Source organism: Dryobates pubescens, chromosome Z (genome assembly GCF_014839835.1).
Source record: "Dryobates pubescens isolate bDryPub1 chromosome Z, bDryPub1.pri, whole genome shotgun sequence".
NCBI classification, from domain to species: Eukaryota; Metazoa; Chordata; class Aves; order Piciformes; family Picidae; genus Dryobates; species Dryobates pubescens.
Window position 1 is genome coordinate 56,327,741 of NC_071657.1, and position 19,831 is coordinate 56,347,571.

General features: G+C 43.0%; 1 protein-coding gene across 3 annotated transcripts in view; it reads right to left on the reverse strand.

Moving 5' to 3' along the window:
- The window catches only part of KANK1 (KN motif and ankyrin repeat domains 1), a 140,069-nt gene that overhangs the window by 36,075 nt on the left and 84,163 nt on the right, over positions 1-19,831 (reverse strand). For 2 of the 3 annotated variants that reach the window (XM_054177902.1, XM_054177903.1), the window contains exon 2: positions 17,176-17,292. In XM_054177902.1, coding sequence (XP_054033877.1) covers positions 17,176-17,212 — 37 coding nt within the window. In that variant the 5' untranslated portion in view covers positions 17,213-17,292. Of the gene's footprint in view, positions 1-17,175; positions 17,293-17,416; positions 17,434-19,831 lie in introns of those variants that run through there. The other variant, XM_054177904.1, reaches the window with a different exon arrangement.

Genomic DNA, 19,831 nt, shown 5'->3' on the forward strand with positions numbered 1-19,831 from the left:
TACAGAAACCAGACCATTTTGGTATCACAAAGAAAATGCTCAGAAGACATTTGTATATACCTGCTACCTGAAGACATTTATATATACTGAATAGCCTTCCCAGTGTTAGGAGGGGAATCTGTCAAGGTCACGTTGATTATTTTTTATCCCCCCCCCCCCCCCCCCCCCTTTTAAAGGTTTTCTTTCACTTGGTAAAAAAAGAGTTGCTTAGAGAGTTTACATCTGAACAGCATACAACCACAGCTAAAAATTATTTCTGAGAGCTGAAAGTAAAATACACCTTTAAAAAACCCCACACCTCCTAACCCTCTCTGGACTTTTTGATGACTAGGATTTTTACCTTTAGAATCTCTGACCTGAAAACTAATAGCTCATAAAGAAGCTTATTTAAAATATAAAATGCAGACTATAACCCTGAATAAAGGATGAATCTTTTTTATGAAAAAATCTGTTCCTGGAGGGAAATAAAAAGAGTGACTACAATATGCCCTCTTATCAAAATTCACAAAACCTGGTTTATATTCTTGAGAACTTCTTAATTTTCAACTTTGTGGCAATAGTTCTAGAGCTGGCAGTTATGTGGTGGGGTATCTTGTATGTACACCACCTCATGGCCAGTAACCACGGGAACTCAAAACTAAGAGGTTAGTCTGTTTTGCCTCCATACCAGTTTCTGACTCACAGGTCCCAGGGGAAATCAAACTATGGCTGGCAGGAAGCAGGGCATGGGTGGGAAGGGATATAGTCATTAGCTTATTCTGCCAATTGCTCCAGCAGCAAGCAAGAGCAGAGCAGAAACCATGGAAGAGGCTGTTGCTGTTGTCCACAGTTCTGCCACCTCTGCAGAGAAACTGCTTTGAAGTGTCCACCTGTGCAGATTACTGTCACAAGTCAGCCTGTGGATGCACACTGACTCTGAGGGTGACCATGAGGTCCACCCTCAAGCAAGTCAGAAGCGAGTGGCAGTCATAGTCTCATTGCACTGATGCATTTTCCAATCATCCTCTGCCAACATCACTTGAACCAATGTGCTGTGTTAAGAAATGTAACTGAGGAAGAAAGAACTTGACTTATACTGAAAGCAAACCACTGAACCAATGATGGGGGGACTTAGTTGGCTCAGCTACAGAAAATGCTCCCCTCTGGAAGTTAAAGCTAGCCTCCTGATACCTCAGTTAATGCTGGGAAGAGCTACAAGGTGCTCACAGTCATCCTTTACTTTTGGTCTTGAAATGGGGGGCATCTCAGACCTGTTTACTTATGTTTGAAAACCAGATGACAACATGACAAGTCCAAACCCATATGAGTCTTTGCAAGAACCTGATTACGTGTGCATTTTTTTTGTCTTGCAGTATTTGTCTGCTTGAGAACTGCCCTTTGTCATTCACTGAAGCTTTTACTTCATTCACTTTCTACTGTGGGCACACTCATTGGCTCCAGGCATGTTTTGTGACAAATGAAGACTATTCAATTTAAAGATACTTTCCAAATCAGACTAACACAGGCCTGGCAAAATAAGTTAAGTTATGGCAAACAGTAGATAGCGATCACAAGCTCCTTGAAACCCAGGAGAAGCCATACATTGTCATCTACTGAACACATTAGGTGAACAGCTCAGATTAAAACCATCACACCCCTCATTTGCAAAAATACATCCCAGTACATATGGACTATTTCAGCCAATGATGCTGAGGAATGTGAGGTTGAGTGTCAGTGTTGGTAAGGCACCTTTCTATTCTGTGCTTCACAGAGAGTAGAAAGCTGCTGTGCCTCACTTGTCAGCTCTTGAAAATGTATACGTGCCCTGCTCTTCTGACAGTGTATCATCCCCTGCTTTACTGGCGTAAAGTGACTTCACCAGTGAGTTCATTGTGAAACCACCAGTGAAGTCAAATTTTTTAGTGTGACTTCGTTGTCACCAGAAAAATGACAAAGGAAAAAACCAATTACAAAGACCAGGGCTAGGGTGGGCTTGACAAAACCCACACAAGAGGGCTGGGAAAGCAGAAGACAAGCAACCCCCCAAATACTTCTCTTCCTTCCTCCCTCATCCAGATCATCTTCCCACTCCTCATGGGGGCTAAAGGAGTCATGGATTCAAGCCACGTTTGACTCAATATGTCTTTTAACATAACTGTGCGTCAGTGTTACCTGGTGAAGCCCAGGCAAAGAAGGATGTTTGCTTTCTAGCCAAGAACAGCTGACTCACAAACCAAAAATATTTAGATTTATAATTATCATTACCCTTCTGTGCCTATAAATCACCGAAGAGGTGAGAAGTGGAGAACAGATACATGGAAGTATTGTAACAGAAGTAACCACCGAGAAAGAACCTGGACTCTTGGGATATAAACCTGCCACAGAATAGAAAAACTGACTTAAGAGTTTCAGTTCGGCCTTACAGCTGTGCACAGAGTAAGAGGGGGGAAAAAATGAAGAACCGTCTTCTGCAAGAATGGTTCTGCAAACATTTGTAATTGTGAGTCCTGGAAGGACATTATTTTGTCACATACCTCCATAATGACTTTGATTTACGCTGCATAATCAGTATGACATTTCAAATACCAGAAATTGTTCCTTCCTACTCTTTTTTATATTAATCTAGTACTGATTCCTTCTGAGAAGTCAGATGTGTGTTGCCTTCCCAAACTTCAAAAGCGTAAGTGATTTGCATTTTCCAGGAACACTGAACACTTGTCCTCTGAACTTAAAATAGTTCAGACCACTGAAATTATTTTCTCCAAGAAGTTAAAAAAAGTAATTATTAGAATTAATTCTTTATTAAACAGCTAAACCCAGCGGATTATAATTGAAAGCCTATAAACAATACTCAAAATTAGCATCTTTAAGGGTAACAGCAACCTTTCTGGTGTTGAAACAATACCTAACAGAAAGTGGATTCTGTGCTCCCTTCACTGGAGTGTTCACAGCACTGATGTCCCATTAGAAAACATACATTTGTTGGAAGGAAACAAACTACTCTGTCTGCAACAACAAAACCAAAGAGGCTACCAGATGTGCTTGAAACAGCAAGAGCAAGCTGCCTTCAGACGGCAGCACTTGCAAGACAACCCAACTAACCAGGCACTGTTAACGAAATGAAAAAAACAAACACATCCAAACATCATATTCTATAAGAACATCAGGGGCTGTTTTCAGCTGTGCTACCCTGGGGTGCCTCCCACCCCATCCCTTTTCTTAGCTGGCCCTCAGCACTAGCAGAGCCAGCTACTCCCATCTCACCTCTCCCCCTACCCCATTTGAGGGTCTCACTCACCAGTTCATCCAGGAACAAACCCTTGGACGTTGCAGTGTTTAGTTTTTCAGGAAATTAAGTCTGAAGCACATTTTCCTTTGCCTTAAAGGGAATGCGTATTCCTGACACATCAGCAGGCAGGGAGCCCAGAGGCTGCTACAGAGCATTTATTTATACTCATTTGGAATTTCCTGAGACAGTCCCAGCCCGGCAGCCAGCCTAGCACAGTGCCAAAGGTTTCCTTCACACCACTTCACATGCTGTGCGATGCCTCCATTTCTCCAAGGGTTAAAAAGCATGCAGTGGATAGCAGGACAAAAGGAACACTACCAAATGAGACACTGGAAAGATTTATTTTTTTTTTTCCCTCAGTCGAAGGAAGACTTAATTCCCAAGAGGGAATTAAAAGTTCAGGCCACTGCTGTTCCACTCGTTCTCCATTGCTCCCTAAGCCCTTCACCTCCACCCCTCTCATTTCTCACTCCCACATGTGAACAGAAGAGCACAGAAAGGTTCATTGATACAATTTGGGCAAAACAATTACCTCTGTTGTAACCACTACTGCTTGCAATTCTGCCTGTGTTACATTCAATCTCATTTTGTTTACGCTTCTCAAATGCAACTTATAATTTAAGGGATAAAAATAAAGACCTTATCCCAAAAGTTACAGACACAAACACTTTTTTCCTCAAACTCAGCCAAAATACATAAGATACCCTTCATATTATTATAAGCACTTTCAAAATGATGCACAGATATTTGATTTTACTATATTAAGTGTTCATGTTTTCACATAACACTGAGTATTAACTCAAGTAAAGGTAATTAACTGGGAGTCCAGATGAAAACCAGTCACTTCTCGGGATCACAAAGAGGCCCTCAAAGGCCTCAGCTACATCTCTCTTTGCCTCTGCTTGCAGTAAGAGTTGCTATAGTACAGCCAAACGTGGACTCCAAAAGTATATGTGCATGGGAAGAGGCAAATTTAACAAAGGTAACAGTCCTAAGACATCACAGGACAAGAGGAAAAGAGTTTTACTGCCGTGCTTTCCGTCTAAGAACAGTCTAAAAGAAAGGTAAAAAGAGACATAAATTGTTAAAATAATTTCCAAGATCACTGCACATTGGAAGGGTTGTGCTCCAAACAGAAGTGGAATCTTTGTGCTGAAATGACAGGAGAGAGGTCCTAGTCTTTCACAGTGCCTTCAGCTAAATGGCACAAACTTTCAATAGACGTGTTTCCTTACATGTGTAGTGGCCTCAGCGGTATTTAATATGAAGCAAAGTAAAATTTAATACTTGCAGGCGTCAACTTTTGTACTGTAAGTGAACTCCCCAGGAAATTTTACATTTACTTCCTTGAATTACAAGACATTGATGCACACTTTATAAAACATGAGCCCTCCCAAAAAGTCCAAAAAAGGCCTCTAGGTGTAACCAACTTGTTACATCTATGGACTGAATTTTAAATGAACTAGGTTTGGTTTCTGCTCTCACCACCCTATCCACAAAGAGAAGCAGTTCTCCACAAAAAATGCTTTGGGAATAGCTTCTAACTATTCTCTTAAGTTTCTAATAGAAGACTGAAAAACTAAGGCAGCTGAAACCCAACTTATGCTTCCTGTTCAGGGAAACAAAAGCAAAAATTCAGCCCTTGAAACATTGTCTGGCTATCACTTCACACTCACTGCATTTCAAGCCCTATCTTTCAACAGAGTGAGTGACCATCAGGTGAGGACAAGCAGTGTACAGCAGCACTGGGTGGTCCTGCTGGACATCTCTAGCTCCATCATCAAGTTTTTCTCACCAGGCAGGGGAGAACACGAAAATGCCCATCTAGTTACTCTGATGTGACTGACAAACAAACAAACAAACAAAGTGACATCTGGAATAACATCCGAGAATAGAAGGTGTAGACAAAACATCTATCCTCAAGAGTTAGGATTCTGCTTAGAGAAGAAAAATGACAAAAAAATCTCTAACATTGTATGATTTCATTTTTCTAAAAAAAGACAGTATGATATCCTGTTTAGAGAAGAGCAGATTTTAGCAGCTGTCTCCACATGCGCCATCTGTTTATCATTACTCTGTGGTTTCAAGGGCTTGACATCTGAACAAGCCTCAAATCAAGTCATGCACCTTCAGTGGACTCTTCTTAAAGCTCAGTCAATCAGCAGGCTGAAAAAGGCCTGCACAAGTGCAAGCAACAACCCATAACCTGTATTGGTGCTTTCCCTATGTCCAGAAAGTCAAATACAGAGACCCATGTCTGGGCAAAGAGCATGCGTGTATTTACTCTCTTGGCCTTTGAGACCATTATGGTGCCAAACAAATTCATTCAGTTACCGTTTACAGTAGAAACAAAAGTGAGGTCAGAGCACAGCTCCCCAGTGACCAGAAGACCTGACCTGGTCAGCAGCAGAGTGAATGTAAGATTTGGTATACTGGCAGCCATCCAGATGGTAAATTCTTATATGAAAAGCAGGTTACTTTACTCCTTTTGAAATCAGAAGGCAGAGGGGGCACAATGGATCTGTGAAAGGCAATGGATGAACACAGATCTTTAAAACACATCTCCAACAGACCATTTCCTCATCTGTGGAGTGGCTCTGCTTATAAAGAATGAAGTAAGATACCCAACTACATTGCTTTGATCCAGGGGAGCACAGAGTTTGGCCTGGCCACCACTTCCAGGTTAATGTTCGTACCTCAAAAAAATACAGCTGTTGTGTTTTGGTGCAGGTTGGATACGGCTTCTCCTTGGGTTTGTTTTGGTGAGTTTTGTTTTGCTTTGCTTTTTTGGGGGGGAGGGTGGTGAGGCGGTGTGGTCTGGAAAGTGGGCTGGCATTGTTGTGCATTTGTTTTTTGTTTTCTGTACAGTTTTTCAGAATTTGGCAGTTGGCATCCATAGAATGATTTCAAACCTGCAAGCCATTTAGGTAAAACCTGAAACTCATCTGGCCTACCCACCTTCTCCTCTGGATGAGCATTATCAGAAATCAAACATGAAGCAACAGTTCTCCTGTCAGCTTCCAGAAACCCGCAACCCAGAGACTTCCTAAGCCAAGGATGGTCATGGTGTCAAATGTGTATTTTCAGGGGATCTGGGAGGCATTCTGTTACTGTGTTCAAAGCATCAAGACTGCAGCTGATGTGTTAGCACTGTAAGGAGATCGACAGCTAAAGTGCTTGAGATAGTATTATGGGTGACTAATCTGACCCAACATGCAAAACTTCCATATGAGGTTTGCATGGCACAATTGTTAGTTCCTCACTAGTTAGCATCTACCCAGAGAGAAGATGCAACTGAAAAATGCACCCTATATCAGTAAGCATCCATCCGGTTTAGTTTCACATAGAAGGAACTTGAGTTACTTCATATTTTGTGCACCATCTGACAACACATGATCTCTACTGCTCTCTCAATAAGACTGCATGGCAAAGCTTCTGGTAAGATGACTTGTTGGGGGGAGTAAACCATTCAAGCCTTCAGATTTGGTGAAAGCTGGAAATACATCCACAGGCTTCTTTTGCTACACACAGGGGTGCAAAGTGGAGGTGTCAGCCTAGTTACTCTCCTAGGTGCATTTGAAAACAGCTGAAAGAGTCATTTGGAGTCAGGTGGCAGGTCCTACCAGCATGGAAGGTATCTCATGTACTTTACTCATCATCCCTTACTTCTCCAGCTGAGCAAAGACAGGGCACAGGAAGGAACTCGCAGCCTTGCTAGGGAAACTATACAGGCTATGATTTTAGGTACCTCTTTCCCACTTGAATCAACAGTTTATAATCACTGCTAACAACCTATTAAGTTCTAGTAACAATCACTAATCCAGAAATACTACACTTCTATTCACAATAACATACTGATTATGCAGAAGACTGAATTAAGGAAAAGTGCCACATAAACTGGGGGGGGGAGGAGAGGGGGAAGTGCCATGCTTAACTGCTGGCCTCATGGGCAAGACTACTATCATAGTATCAGTCAGGGTTGGAAGGGACCACAAGGATCATCTAGTTCCAACCTCCCTGCCATGGGCAGGGACACCCCACACTAGATCAGGCTGGCCAGAGCCTATCCAGCCTGGTCTTAAACACCTCCATTATTAATGTGCCATGTAACCGATAAACAGTGTATGCAGTACATCATGCAACAGCAGGATTGGAGAAAGATGGTAAAGCTGGAGTGGAGCAAGAAGCTCTACACTCACACAGAAATGTCCCTCTTACTGCTGTAGGCTTGGCTCTACCTGGTGTCTTGTCTTGCAGGAATATGGGTGGAGATGGTCTGGCTGAGCCACACACATGCTTGTAGAGTTGTAGCCTTACAACTTTTCTCTGCAAAAGGAGAGGGCAGTATTTTTTCCATTAATGTGAATAGTGCATTTTCGCAGCAAGATGGTTTGTTTGAAAGCTGTACCTGGGAAAAGTCCCTGCATGCCCTCAGAGAGAGATGGATTGAGTTGAAGCTCTGGAGAGGAATACCAAGGAAGATAAAGTGAAGGATAAACAACATGGATGTCTGAGAATGGAAGAAGGGAACAGGACTGTAACTAACTAACTATAGGGCTGTCAGCCTGACCTCAGTACCAGGCAAGATTATGGAACAGGTCATCTTGAGTGCAATCACACAGCACTTACAGGATGGCTAAGGGATCAGGCCCAGCCAGCATGGATTTAGGAAGGGCAGGTCCTGCCGGACCAACCTGATCTCCTTCTATGATCAGGTGACCCAGCTGGTGGATGTGGGGAGGCCTGTGGATGTAGTCTACCTGGACCTCAGCAAGGCCTTTGACACCATCCCCCACAGCAAACTCCTCGCCAAGCTGTCAGCCCATGGCTTAGATGGGAGGACACTGTGATGGGTTAGGAACTGGGTGGAGGGGCATGCCCAGAGAGTGGTGGTGAATGGTGCCACATCCAGCTGGCAGCCAGTCACTAGTAGTGTGCCCTAGGGATCGGTGCTGGGCCCCATGCTCTTTAACATCTTTATTGATGATCTGGATGAGGGCATTGAGTCCATCATCAGTAAATTTGCTGACGACACCAAGCTGGGGGCAGGAGTTGATCTGCTGGAGGGTAGAGAGGCTCTGCAGAGGGACCTCGACAGGCTGGACAGATGGGCAGAATGCAACGGCATGAGATTTAACACATCCAAGTGCCGGGTTCTGCACATTGGCCACAGCAACCCCATGCAGTGCTACAGGCTGGGGTCAGAGTGGCTCAAGAGCAGCCAGGCAGAGAGGGGTCTGGGGGTACTGCTTGACAGTAGGCTGAACATGAGCCTGCAGTGTGCCCAGGCAGCCAAGAGGGCCAATGGCATCCTGGCCTGCATCAGGAACAGTGTGGCCAGCAGGAGCAGGGAGGTCATTCTCCCCCTGTACACTGCACTGGTTAGGCCACAGCTTGAGGACTGTGTCCAGTTCTGGACCCCTCAGTTTAAGAAGGATGTTGACTTGCTGGAGCGTGTCCAGAGAAGGGCAACAAAGTTGGTGAGGGGCTTGGAACACAAGCCCTATGAGGAGAGGCTGAGGGAGCTGGGGTTGCTTAGCCTGGAGAAGAAGAGACTCAGGGGTGACCTTATTGCTCTCTACAACTACCTTAAGGGAGGTTGTAGACAGGCAGAGGTTGGTCTCTTATCCCAGGCAACCAGCACCAGAACAAGAGGACACAGTCTCAGGCTTTGCAAGGGGAGGTTTAGGCTGGAGGTTAGGAAGAAGTTCTCTACAGAGAGAGTGATTGCCCATTGGAATGGGCTGCCCGGGGAGGTGGTGGAGTCACCGTCATTGGAGGTGTTCAGGAGGAGACTTGATGGGGTGCTTGGTTGCATGGTTTAGTTGATTAGGTGGGTTGGATTAGTTGATAGGTTGGACTCAATGATCTTGAAGGTCTCTTCCAACTTGGTTTATTCTTTTCTATTCTAACCATGCATGGGAGAATGGAGAAAGTCTGAACAGGGACACAGTAAAGGAACTGCCTTTTGAGCCCATTCATGTACTGGCAAGCTTAAAAGCAATATAGCAGGCTCCATGTAGAAAAACAGAAGAAAGGAGCAAAAGAGAATGATTCTAAAATACACCTTGTTTTAAAACCTTTTGACTTAAGATACGAAAAAATGTATCTAAAATCTAATAATTAATTTCTATTGGAAGGAGGGGAGAGAGGGAGAAAGCATTTAGCCATGGACTTCTTGAAGTGAAAAAAATGGTGATTGGCATAATCCCTTAAAGCATGACAGCCCTAATCTTGTCTTTGTGTGTCTATCACATGCAAATGTCAGTCCATTTTTCCACCCACAACCATGCATTTTATGGTATTTTCTTGCATTGTACTTTTCAAGCAGCACATTTGAGATTTACCAAGCAGTGAACATGAAGTGTTAAAACTTGACCTCACTGCTAAGATTAGAGCTGAAATTCCAGTAACAGCAGCTGAGTTTCACAAGTGTTTTCTCCTTATTATTGGATCTTCTGCAACCCATACAACAGTGCTCCGGGCAGAGGGATTGGTTGTGAAGAGAGAGGAGGGAGGGGGCCAGGAGTACACCAACAAGCATGCCTCTCAGCAATATGAGACTACTCCAGACCAGTGATGCCTGTTTTACATAGGGAGGACAATCTGTTCCAAATTATCAGTTAATTTGATCCTCACTCTAATCTGACCAAACCTTCAAACCCTGCTATTAAAAACAGTTTCTACCTCCTCCCTCCACCCCTCTCTCTCCTACTTTCTAACAAATACTGAAGGGCCATACAGAAGTACCACAGACAGGGCCTGTACATTCAAGGAAAGCAACATATTCTCTTTAAGAAAAAAACTAAACAGAAACATCTTCTTTAAAAAAAGACAATTATAGAAACCACTACTAGGGAGGAGAAACTGAGCAAGAAAAAGGGATGGGCAAACACAGGGAAAGAGTCATATTATGTATTTCTACAAGGAAAAAGTCTTTCAAAGTGGGAAAGGATGGACTGACAGCATGAAAGAATATGATCAGATCTCACACTCACCTTTTGTGAGCACTTGGGTTTATCTGTGTCTGTGACAAGAGTCAGGTGAAGAAAAATCCTGGGAGACTATAGTTAACACAGATCTTTGAAGACTTTTAAAGAGTTAGAGAGATGGGGAAAGGGGAGAGCTGTATTTGGACCAAGTTGGTCTGCCAACCACCCACAGACACTATAAGCTGCAAAGTGCATCCTGCAGTGGAGGTCAACTGTTGCTTTCAGCCAATATGGCTAAGTGCAATGTCCGGATGAAATCACAGGAGGGAATGGGAGAAAGAAAACAGGAGGATGGCCACAAGCACACTTCTGTCCCAAAGCTTGGAGCTGGTCACATGGGGACACGCTGGCAGCAATCTGTAGGCTGCCACCACGGGGAGTTGTGTTTCCAGAGGAAGGAAGTGGAAATACAGCAGCAATGCCAACGTGGGCAGCCTGATCAGCTCCTAAACCTACTGTGAAAACATGATACCGGAAGGGCTGCCCTTCTGTCATCTCTAATCCAAAACCTTACAAATGGCATGAAGTAGAGGAAGAAGAGAGGTGGCCATTACAAGAAGTTTCCCAAGAACATCAGCTCCAGCACAAACCCTTTTGCAAGGAACACGTCTAAATGCAGCCACTCAGCATTCATGAACAGAAGACAACCAGGCTATTTCCATCCAAGCCATCTCCCTAGGGGGCTGCATCCTTTAAAGGCAACAAAATCCCTTCCCACAGAGATAGATTCTTCTGCATTATCCATAACCTCCTTTCCGTAGAAATATCTGAGAAGGGAGTGATGACTACTGTGGAATACTATTGGGGAAAAATACAGTCTTTTGGGTTAAATGGCTACAATGCTAAGTTGTTTTATCTTCAGAGGGTGGGGAAGGAAGAAGATGCAGAGAGAATGATTTTTTAAGTCTGGAAAAAGTTCATTCTGGGTGTCTTTCCTGTTACACATACCTGTGCCAATACTGGTGCTTCCCCCTGACCCAGCCCCATGGGCTGCTCCTTCACACAGGCCTGCACCTGACAAGCACCAGATCAGTGCAAAGCACTGACTTCCATCCCAGGAAGAGGATTTTATCACTATAATTATCATTAGTTCAGTGAGGCTGCAGGGTACCGTTAGGGGCAAGGCATGCCGGTTTAGTCGCTGAAGCATTTTTGGCTTTGAAATACATTATCAGCACCCTTAGCTGTCTCTGAGGGTGTAGAGGGCATGTATTTCCACAGGGAGCAGCAGCAAGCCATGTGAGAAGGCCATGCTGCCCATGCAAGTGCATCTCAAAAGCTCAGACAAGGAAAGCATGCATTACTCCATGAGCAAGCCTGCTTCAGAGAAGAAAGAACATAGTCCTCTGTCTACCTGAGATGTAAGATGCTTCTGGGCAGCTGCAGAAAATAATGCAGAACAAGACACAACTGCAGTAATCTCCAAGAAAAAGACAGGCCTGTTATCTGTGTTGCATTTCTCACAACACTTTGTCCTTCTGCAGAGCATCTGCAGAATGTATGGCTTTGTATATGGGGCCATCTGCTTCCCACCATATTCGAGCTCCATTTCTAAGGACCGCGCTGTCTGGGCCAGACCGCTATGGTTTCCTAATGACACTGTATTTGCTATATTCTCTATAACTTTGTCCTGCCCCTTCCCTTTCCAGCAGACTCCAAAATCAGGCCAGAAGAGTGTTCTTCAGACAGCAAGTCCCATGTAAATGAAGATGAACAATCCCTGATCCTCTGAGGTCTGACCACAGGGCTTTACACTGGGCAAATTAAAAGTCTGTGTTTGCAAGCTTTCTGTTGCAGCAGCAAATGCACCCCTGGATCACACATATCACCTAGAAATCACAGCAGAAACAAGCAGCAGAGAGCAGCTGTCATCTGGGGTCTTGTGGCAGGCACTTGCAATACTCAGAAATTAAGGCTCTATCAGATTGACTAGCACCTAGCAAACTTGTCTAATTGCTAACTTAAGTCTGCGAGTTCCCATTTATTGTCTGAGGGTCTGTAATGAAAACTGGTGGGTATTCTGCTAAAATTAGGAATAGTGGTAATGTTCTGGTGCACAGCACTTTCTTCTCAGATTACAGTTCAGATCATTAGGCTGGAAATCACGTAAAACCCCATGCATATTGCCTAAGATTACAAGGATCGGGAGTGACTCTAACTCAAATAATCCACTAAGTGCCTACGGTAAGAGTTGTTACAAATCACTGTAGGGGATGTGCATGATAAAAACATTTCCTCTAAGGAAATGTGTGCTTTATTTATTCAGTGAAAAAAGGGTTAATAAGCCAACAGGAGTTTTCATTATACTTTATGACAGTTGCTTAAGCATTTATATATCAACAGATGGAAAATACATTTATTAAACATTTGGTATTTGAGTCATGCTGATGTTAGTATTTCAAACAACATTAAATCAGGCAGCAGCCCCTCCTTATGGTCCCATTCTCTGACTACCTGGTGCATAAGTATAATTTCACTAAGGAGTCCAGAAAACTGCTCAAAGAAAAATCTAACCAGAGGCCCAGGGGTGCTGCAGAGTCACTATGCATACATAAAATAACCAGAGGGACGTCATGCTGCTGCAAGGGAAACAGCACTCCAACATAGTTTTGTGTTGCCATCAAACCACCCTCAGTTCCTCCCACGGCCCCAGCACATTCTCCAGAGCAGAGGTGGATGCCCAAGTCTGCTGAGGGTGACATCTCCCCATCCCAGGAGGTCCAAAGGGAAAGGAATTAAACTGGGAACAGGCACTAAGTGTCTGTACATTAGCTATTACAGCACCAGTTCCTTGCTTTAGAGGTGCAAAGGGAAGACCAACAGTAAAAACCATACTGACCCTGTACAATACCACTGCTTTAAAAACTGAGTAAGAATCTGACGGAGGAGGTAAAGCATATAGCAGAGTTACACAGCGAAACAGTTCAAGTGAATCCACATATGAGGCAGTGCTCCTGTAAGCAGAGCATGTTAAAAGTGGAATGGGAAGGCATGAAAACACAAATCTTTAAACAAGAGCATGGGGGAAGGTGCAGACAGAAGGGAAAAATGAGAAAGGATCAGGGACAACTCAGACACCACGTACAGAAAACAGTAAGCATTTGCTTCACAGCAAAGTAAGAAAGCAAGAAAGGGGTTGTTCAAAAGCCTTGCTATACTAACCCGTGCAGCCTGTCCTATTTAGGAAAACTGGAAAAGCTTTTCTTCTATTAAAAAGTCTTTTTTATATCCATCTTAAAGAGATAACTGACAATTCTGTAGCCCCTAAGCATGATGAGCTGAGGGAGGTAAAATGAACTAGATGTTTTCATTATGGTTAGAAACAAATATGTTTTTTTAATCTTTATATTTTTTTTTAATCAGTGTCCTGTTTGCTTTGCCGTTTCCTTGTTTTCTACATCAGAAAAAATGGAATTAAACTGGAATTTCACACCATGGAGTGCCTTTCAGAATGTATGTTTTGAAAATCAAGTTTGAACAAATCAGGTATCAGTGAAAAAAAAATGAAAATCCAGTCAGAAGTATTTCCAAACTGCCCAGTTAGTTTTAGCCTGGTGTGTACCAGTTTTTTTTTGCAGCTGACTGGAGGACCTTTCTACAGATAACGCTACAGAAACATTTGCAGAGCCTCATTAAATAGATGATTTATGCATCCTAGCCAGCACAGAAGCTAACAATTACTGGAACTTTCACCCAGTGGTTAATGGAGACATTAGTACTATTTAGAAAAACAGCCACCTCACCTCACGATTTTTTTTTTTCTCCTGTACTATGCAAAGACAAATTAATCTGTATCATAATCCAAAACAACCCCAGCCTTCCAATAGCTGCCCACAGACATAGGGTATTTCCCAGTTCCTGCTGCAGCTCCTTGGACAAGTGCATGACATGCTCTGGACTTCCACTGCACTGCTTACCTTGCTGAGTTTACCGAACTGAGCAGCACGCTCACATGCCACCAAGGTAGACTTGGAAGCAGCAATCAGTTGTGACTACTCAACTGACAAAATGAAAATTTTTCTGCATTTTTCTTCTGTCACTAGACAGGCTTGGGTTGTTTTCTGAGCAGATGGCACAACTTTGACACAGCCTCATTCAAAAATCAGTAGCAAGTCTCTAAACCAACTATCCAAAATGTATAAAGATGAACAAATAAGTTTGCAGCTCACAGAAATACAGGTCACTGTAAGACCTCTGTGCAATGAAACCAGGAACAGCAATAAAACTTTAAGTCAGCAGCAAACAAAGCTGAGTCTAGATCACAGTATCTTGTTATTTATTTGCCACATTTACAGTTCATGTCTTCACCAAGCTATGCAAGAGGCAGAGAAATTGATGGTAAGTGCTTTCATGACAAAGTCATCACTTGCTTTGTAGCTTATCTGGCATACACACTCACTGAAAATATTTACAGCAAATATACTTCCCATAAACATCCTTTAAAAAGTATCTCTATACAAACGCAAAATAGCTTGATACTTTCCTGGAAACAAGCTCTAAATTCAAACATTCCTCTACAGATTTTTATCTGCAGCAGCAGCAGTCCATACAGGCTTGTATACTGAAAATATTTACCAAAATAGTACATAGGCATAATCACTTAATAGTGCAAGTACTCACATTCTCGAGTTAAGCAAAGCAAACCACTGCTCCTTTAGTCACCTCGTATTTGAACGCAGCCGAATACGTGGTCAAGCTTGCCAGAATATTCAACTAACATAAACGCAGCTTAGCAGTCCATAACAAGTCTTTCTAGTTCTTTTTCCTGTTGCTGATTGATTCAGAGGGTGCAGAAAACACCACCCCTGAAGTTTGTCTTTCCACTCTTAGAGCTCCATGCAATTAAGAAACTTGCTTCAATACCTCCAACGCCCAAATCAGTTCCTGTTCATCCAAAGGCATTCTTTCCCAGGCAGCATGGCAGGACAAAAAAAAAAAAATCACAGGTATTTGCAGCTCAGTACTATGTCCATTATGAACTGCTGAGGATTTGGAGACACAGGCATACACAGCTGCATGTTAGAACGCCGACCTCATGGGTTTGCAAAGCCAACAAGTCCTGACAGTCTCTGCAAAATGTTGTCCAATTTAGCTTTGAATTAAATACTTGCAATTCATTATAGTATCTTTCTACAAATACGGGAATAAACTGCTTCTACCCTGCAAGAAGCCTTTGTTTGCATAACAATCCTGAAATGAAAACTTCATCTTGCATTAAACACATTCCAGTGTAAGCATTTATCTTCTTTTAGACTTACATGTCAGCCTTATCAATTTTTTCATTAGATAATTCTACTGCAAGCAGGGGAAAACATTAGTAAACCAATCAGTAACACTCCATGCACAATTTTTCTTTCTCTCTAAGCAGAGGGAATTGTTCTGCATGACTTAAGTTAAAAGCATATTACTAAAAAAAGTCAAGTTACAGAGGGGCTTAAGCAGTAAACAGCTACAGTTAAAATCACACAGCAGAGGTTTTGAAATCCACTTTCTCAAAAGGATTGCAAAAGGATATATTTTCTTTCTTAGAGAATACTTCTAGTTGTATAAAAACAGGGGCTGCAGGGGGAAGAGAAAATACCCATTTTCAGTGGTCTCAGGATTTAACATTTGTCAATTTAACCTTAAACCATCAACAGATAATGGTAACTCCAGTGTTTTCATATAACTTCCACTTACCTTTAAGAGAGACTTCTTGATTTGCAAAAATTGCAGATGATGACACTCCATATTTCTAATTTTCTGCACACAAAATGTTTTAATCCTTTATACTAGCTAGAACAATTCTACAGTGAACACAGTAATCTAAGATTTGTTTCCATACCGGAACATACTTCCAAAGGAGACTAAAAATCCATGAGATAAGTCAGTTCTCAGTATGTGTGTATCTTGACCTAGCAAGCAGCATTTGAGCACAAGTCCATGAGCCTTTGGGGAAATTTCCCTAGGCTGAAATTTCTATTTACATAGAACACAAAAAAAAGATATTCAGTGTTTCTTCCCAGGATATTCAAAGTGCTCCCAGCCACCTCAGCCTTTGTTTGCAAATCCATGTCAAATCATACCTACATCAGGACGTGTCAAAAGAGCACTGAAAAAGCTACTGTCATGCTCTTCAAATTTTCCATATAATCTCATTGTAGCAGCCTCAGCTTTAGTGGGCTAAAACTATGTTTGTGCAGTGATCAGGAAAACAGGAAAATATTGACTCAACCTCAGGAAGAACTCCATGCAGTGCTGTTATCAGTAGTTCTGCAATCTCTGCCCCCTCCTGACCTGTCAGTCCTCCTCAATAACCTTTAAACATGCCAAGCGTTGTGTTTCAAAGAGTGTCACCTAACAGAAACAGACATCTTGAGATGTCTTCTTCCTTCCAACCCCCCCCCCCCCCCCAAAAAAAAAAGTGAAAATAACTGAACACCTCCTCTTGATGCTGTTTGAGAAATGCTTTTATGTTTTGCTGAGAAGCAGCAAACAAAAGATCAACCTGACCAGTAAGAGTGACCAGGAAGGGCTTGGGGATTTGATGTGTAAGACCTGGTTAATCTCACAAGTTAATTACAGACACTGGATAATAACCACATGACTTTTTGCAGAAAACCCCTAGGCCTCTCAGTGTCTGGGGTAAGCCAGGGATAGGTCCTTGAAAGCAGAGAGTGCTCATGCTGAATGACTGAGTGCCAGGCTTCATCTTTGCAAACAACTTTCCATGCTTTAAACATCGAAAAGATTTTCAGGGCTGGGGTGGGGGGGTCAGATGGACAGACACAGACAGGCCCTGGTCTACCAGGAAATTTGTTTTCAGCATGTTGTTTTAATTGCTGCTACTTCCCATTTCTGCTACTTTCAGAATATAAGAAAAAAAAAAATGTAAAAAAATAATCCAAAAGGGGAAAAGCATTCCCAATTAGTTACCTGTAGCACTGCCATTAGTATTTGCTGGATAGGCCATGTTTGATCAGTGACACATCCAGAGCTAGGCTGTTAGGTGTCATGCAAATGCCATGCATCAAGTCCAACCAGACATGCAACCTGGAACAGAAAAGAAAAAGGCAGTTAGAAATTTACAGTTTTAAGAAGTTAGATATATTAAACAATAGGCATTTTTGAGTGTTTAAAGTCTCATCTTCAGTGCAAACTTCACTGTAGCAGTAACTTTAATTCCTCTTAATCAGCATCCTAGTGATCACAAAACCTACAGCTCTCCTCACATCTGATGTTTGATTGTGACTCTCTGACAACCTCCAAGGAGGACCACTGTACAACTTCAAGAGCACATAAGTAAGGACATCCTCAGAGAGGATGTAAACAGCTAAATCTGCAGTTGATCTGGGTTGGTTTTTTGTTTTGTTTTTTTTTTAAGTTAGGCCTTGACCTCCCTCATACCACACCTGCTTCCTCACACTTGCTGGCACTTACGTAACATATTAGGCTGCCCAATGGTTTGCCTAGGCAGGGTTAGAAAATTTCTAGACGAAGAACACCTACAGAAGAGCTTTAGCAACAAGTAGGGGACCAACTGCAATTTCTGAGCCTGAAGGAGGTGAGGGCAGAAGGACCCCACTGCAGATTCAGCCAAAGCAAACACGTGCATCCCCACCACTGCCTGACAAACAGTGGCTGGTAACTGCTGCATGAAAGCCTGTAGGGTGGGGGGTACAGACCCCAGCTGGTTTGGTACATGGTCCTCTTGCAGGTCCCAGCCATGACATGCTTCCTAGTGTGAGGTTTTCTTTCAACCCATATGCGACAGATTCAACTGAGAAGCACTGCTTGCCTGAAGCTTAGGCTGAGTGTACAGGAAAAGGGTGCTGTTGACTTGGGTGGGTGGCTTCCAAGCAGAAGCCAAGTGAGAGGCAGAAGCAAACCAGCTGCAGTTTTGTGGCATAGCGACTACTGGCTGGCTCTGCAATGGGGCTCCTGTGCCTTCTTCTCTGTCCACCATGGGGACAGCCTGATCACAGCCCTCAGACCAACAGATTTCGCTCATCTGTGTAGAGTTTCCTCCTCTTGGCTTTGCTTCAACTTTCCTATAATCCAAACAGCATTTCATTTTGTTGACTCAGATAGGTGGAGCTTAGGTGTATGAAGAAAACCTTGCTTTACCAACCCCAGTCTGACTTAGCCTAACAGCTCCTCATCGAAGCAGTCACATTTTTCCAGTTATATTTGATTTGGCTCTGACAGTATGTGCATTGGAGTATTTAAAAGCTACGTGGCAAAGAAAATCCAGAAATTAATTAATGCAAGCACATGTGAATGTGAGTCAAAGGTATACTGACTGTTAAAGAAGCTGCCTGTCTATGAAAGTGACAGGGCTCCATCACACAGGCTAATATAGCTTAGCTCTCCCCTTCAAGGAACACAAGCATAAATCACTTCATTTTAAGTACAGTCCTGATACAAATTTTTCCAAATGCAAAAAGACCTCCACTGCAGCTTTGCCTCCCAAAGCTCTGCCATATACTTTTAAATTTACAATCTCCTGTTTAATAGAGGGCAGGACATGAAGCTGTCATAAAGGCTGTGCAAGCCAAAGGCTACAAACAACAAAATAAAGCAGGCACCCAACACAGACCATGACGCAGAGGCCCATCACAAGATTCCAGGCATAACAACAATTATCAGATTTCTAAAACAATGAAGCATGTCTAAAAATAATATAAAAGCATGCTGCTGACTGAGCTGGCAGCCAGCACCAAAGTGCAAAATCTGTGAGAAAATATTAACTACTTTCTTTCAAAAGGAGACATTTTAAAGTATCACTCCTATCTCTGCCATTGTCATCAGGATATAAATTTATGTTTTAAGCTCAAGAAAAGCAATTTTTTCCTGAGTCACAATGAATGGAAAGATATCACCTTCTTCCATGTTTCTCATGATAGCCACTGCCCTCAGGGCAGACTGTGCTTAGCTGGACATCAGTCTACCAGCAGTGCACCCAAGGATAAACAGGGCTGAATTTATTCATCCACTTCTAATTTTTTTCAGTACAGCTCTATGCTTCTGTCAGCCACTGTAACAGGGTGCTTCCCTGCTTTCATTATATACATTTATTGTATGCTGCTGCAGCAGACATCTTGCACCACAGTAACCCTGGTTAGTGAAGTGCAGTAAAATACACACTGTCTAATGTAGCCCTTGCTTTATCAAGCAGCTCGTGTTCTGCCAGTCTGCAGCTTCCTCTCTCACTGGAAACACAGCTGAAGGGAGGCTGCTCAGGAAACCTGACATAAGATTTGCATTCATGTGGCCAAAGTCCTCCAAGGTCCTGGCGCAGCCCTTCTGCAGGGCTGGATGTTAGCTAGCTCTTTGAGCTATCTCAGCTCACACCACCAGCTGCACCAGCACTAAAACCTGTACGAAGGGAGACATGAGAGCATGCACCCAGGAGTGGGTATGGGAAGACAGGTAGGACAGGGTGCCCACCTCTTCTCGCTGCAGTGCAGTCCCAAATGGAAGTGGGTCAACCATGAAAGTGAGCAACTTAAAACTCATGCTGTGGTGTGCCTGGAAACTTGTTATGGGATTAAAAATCTGTTAAACTTCATCCTGTCAAGTTTCAACACCA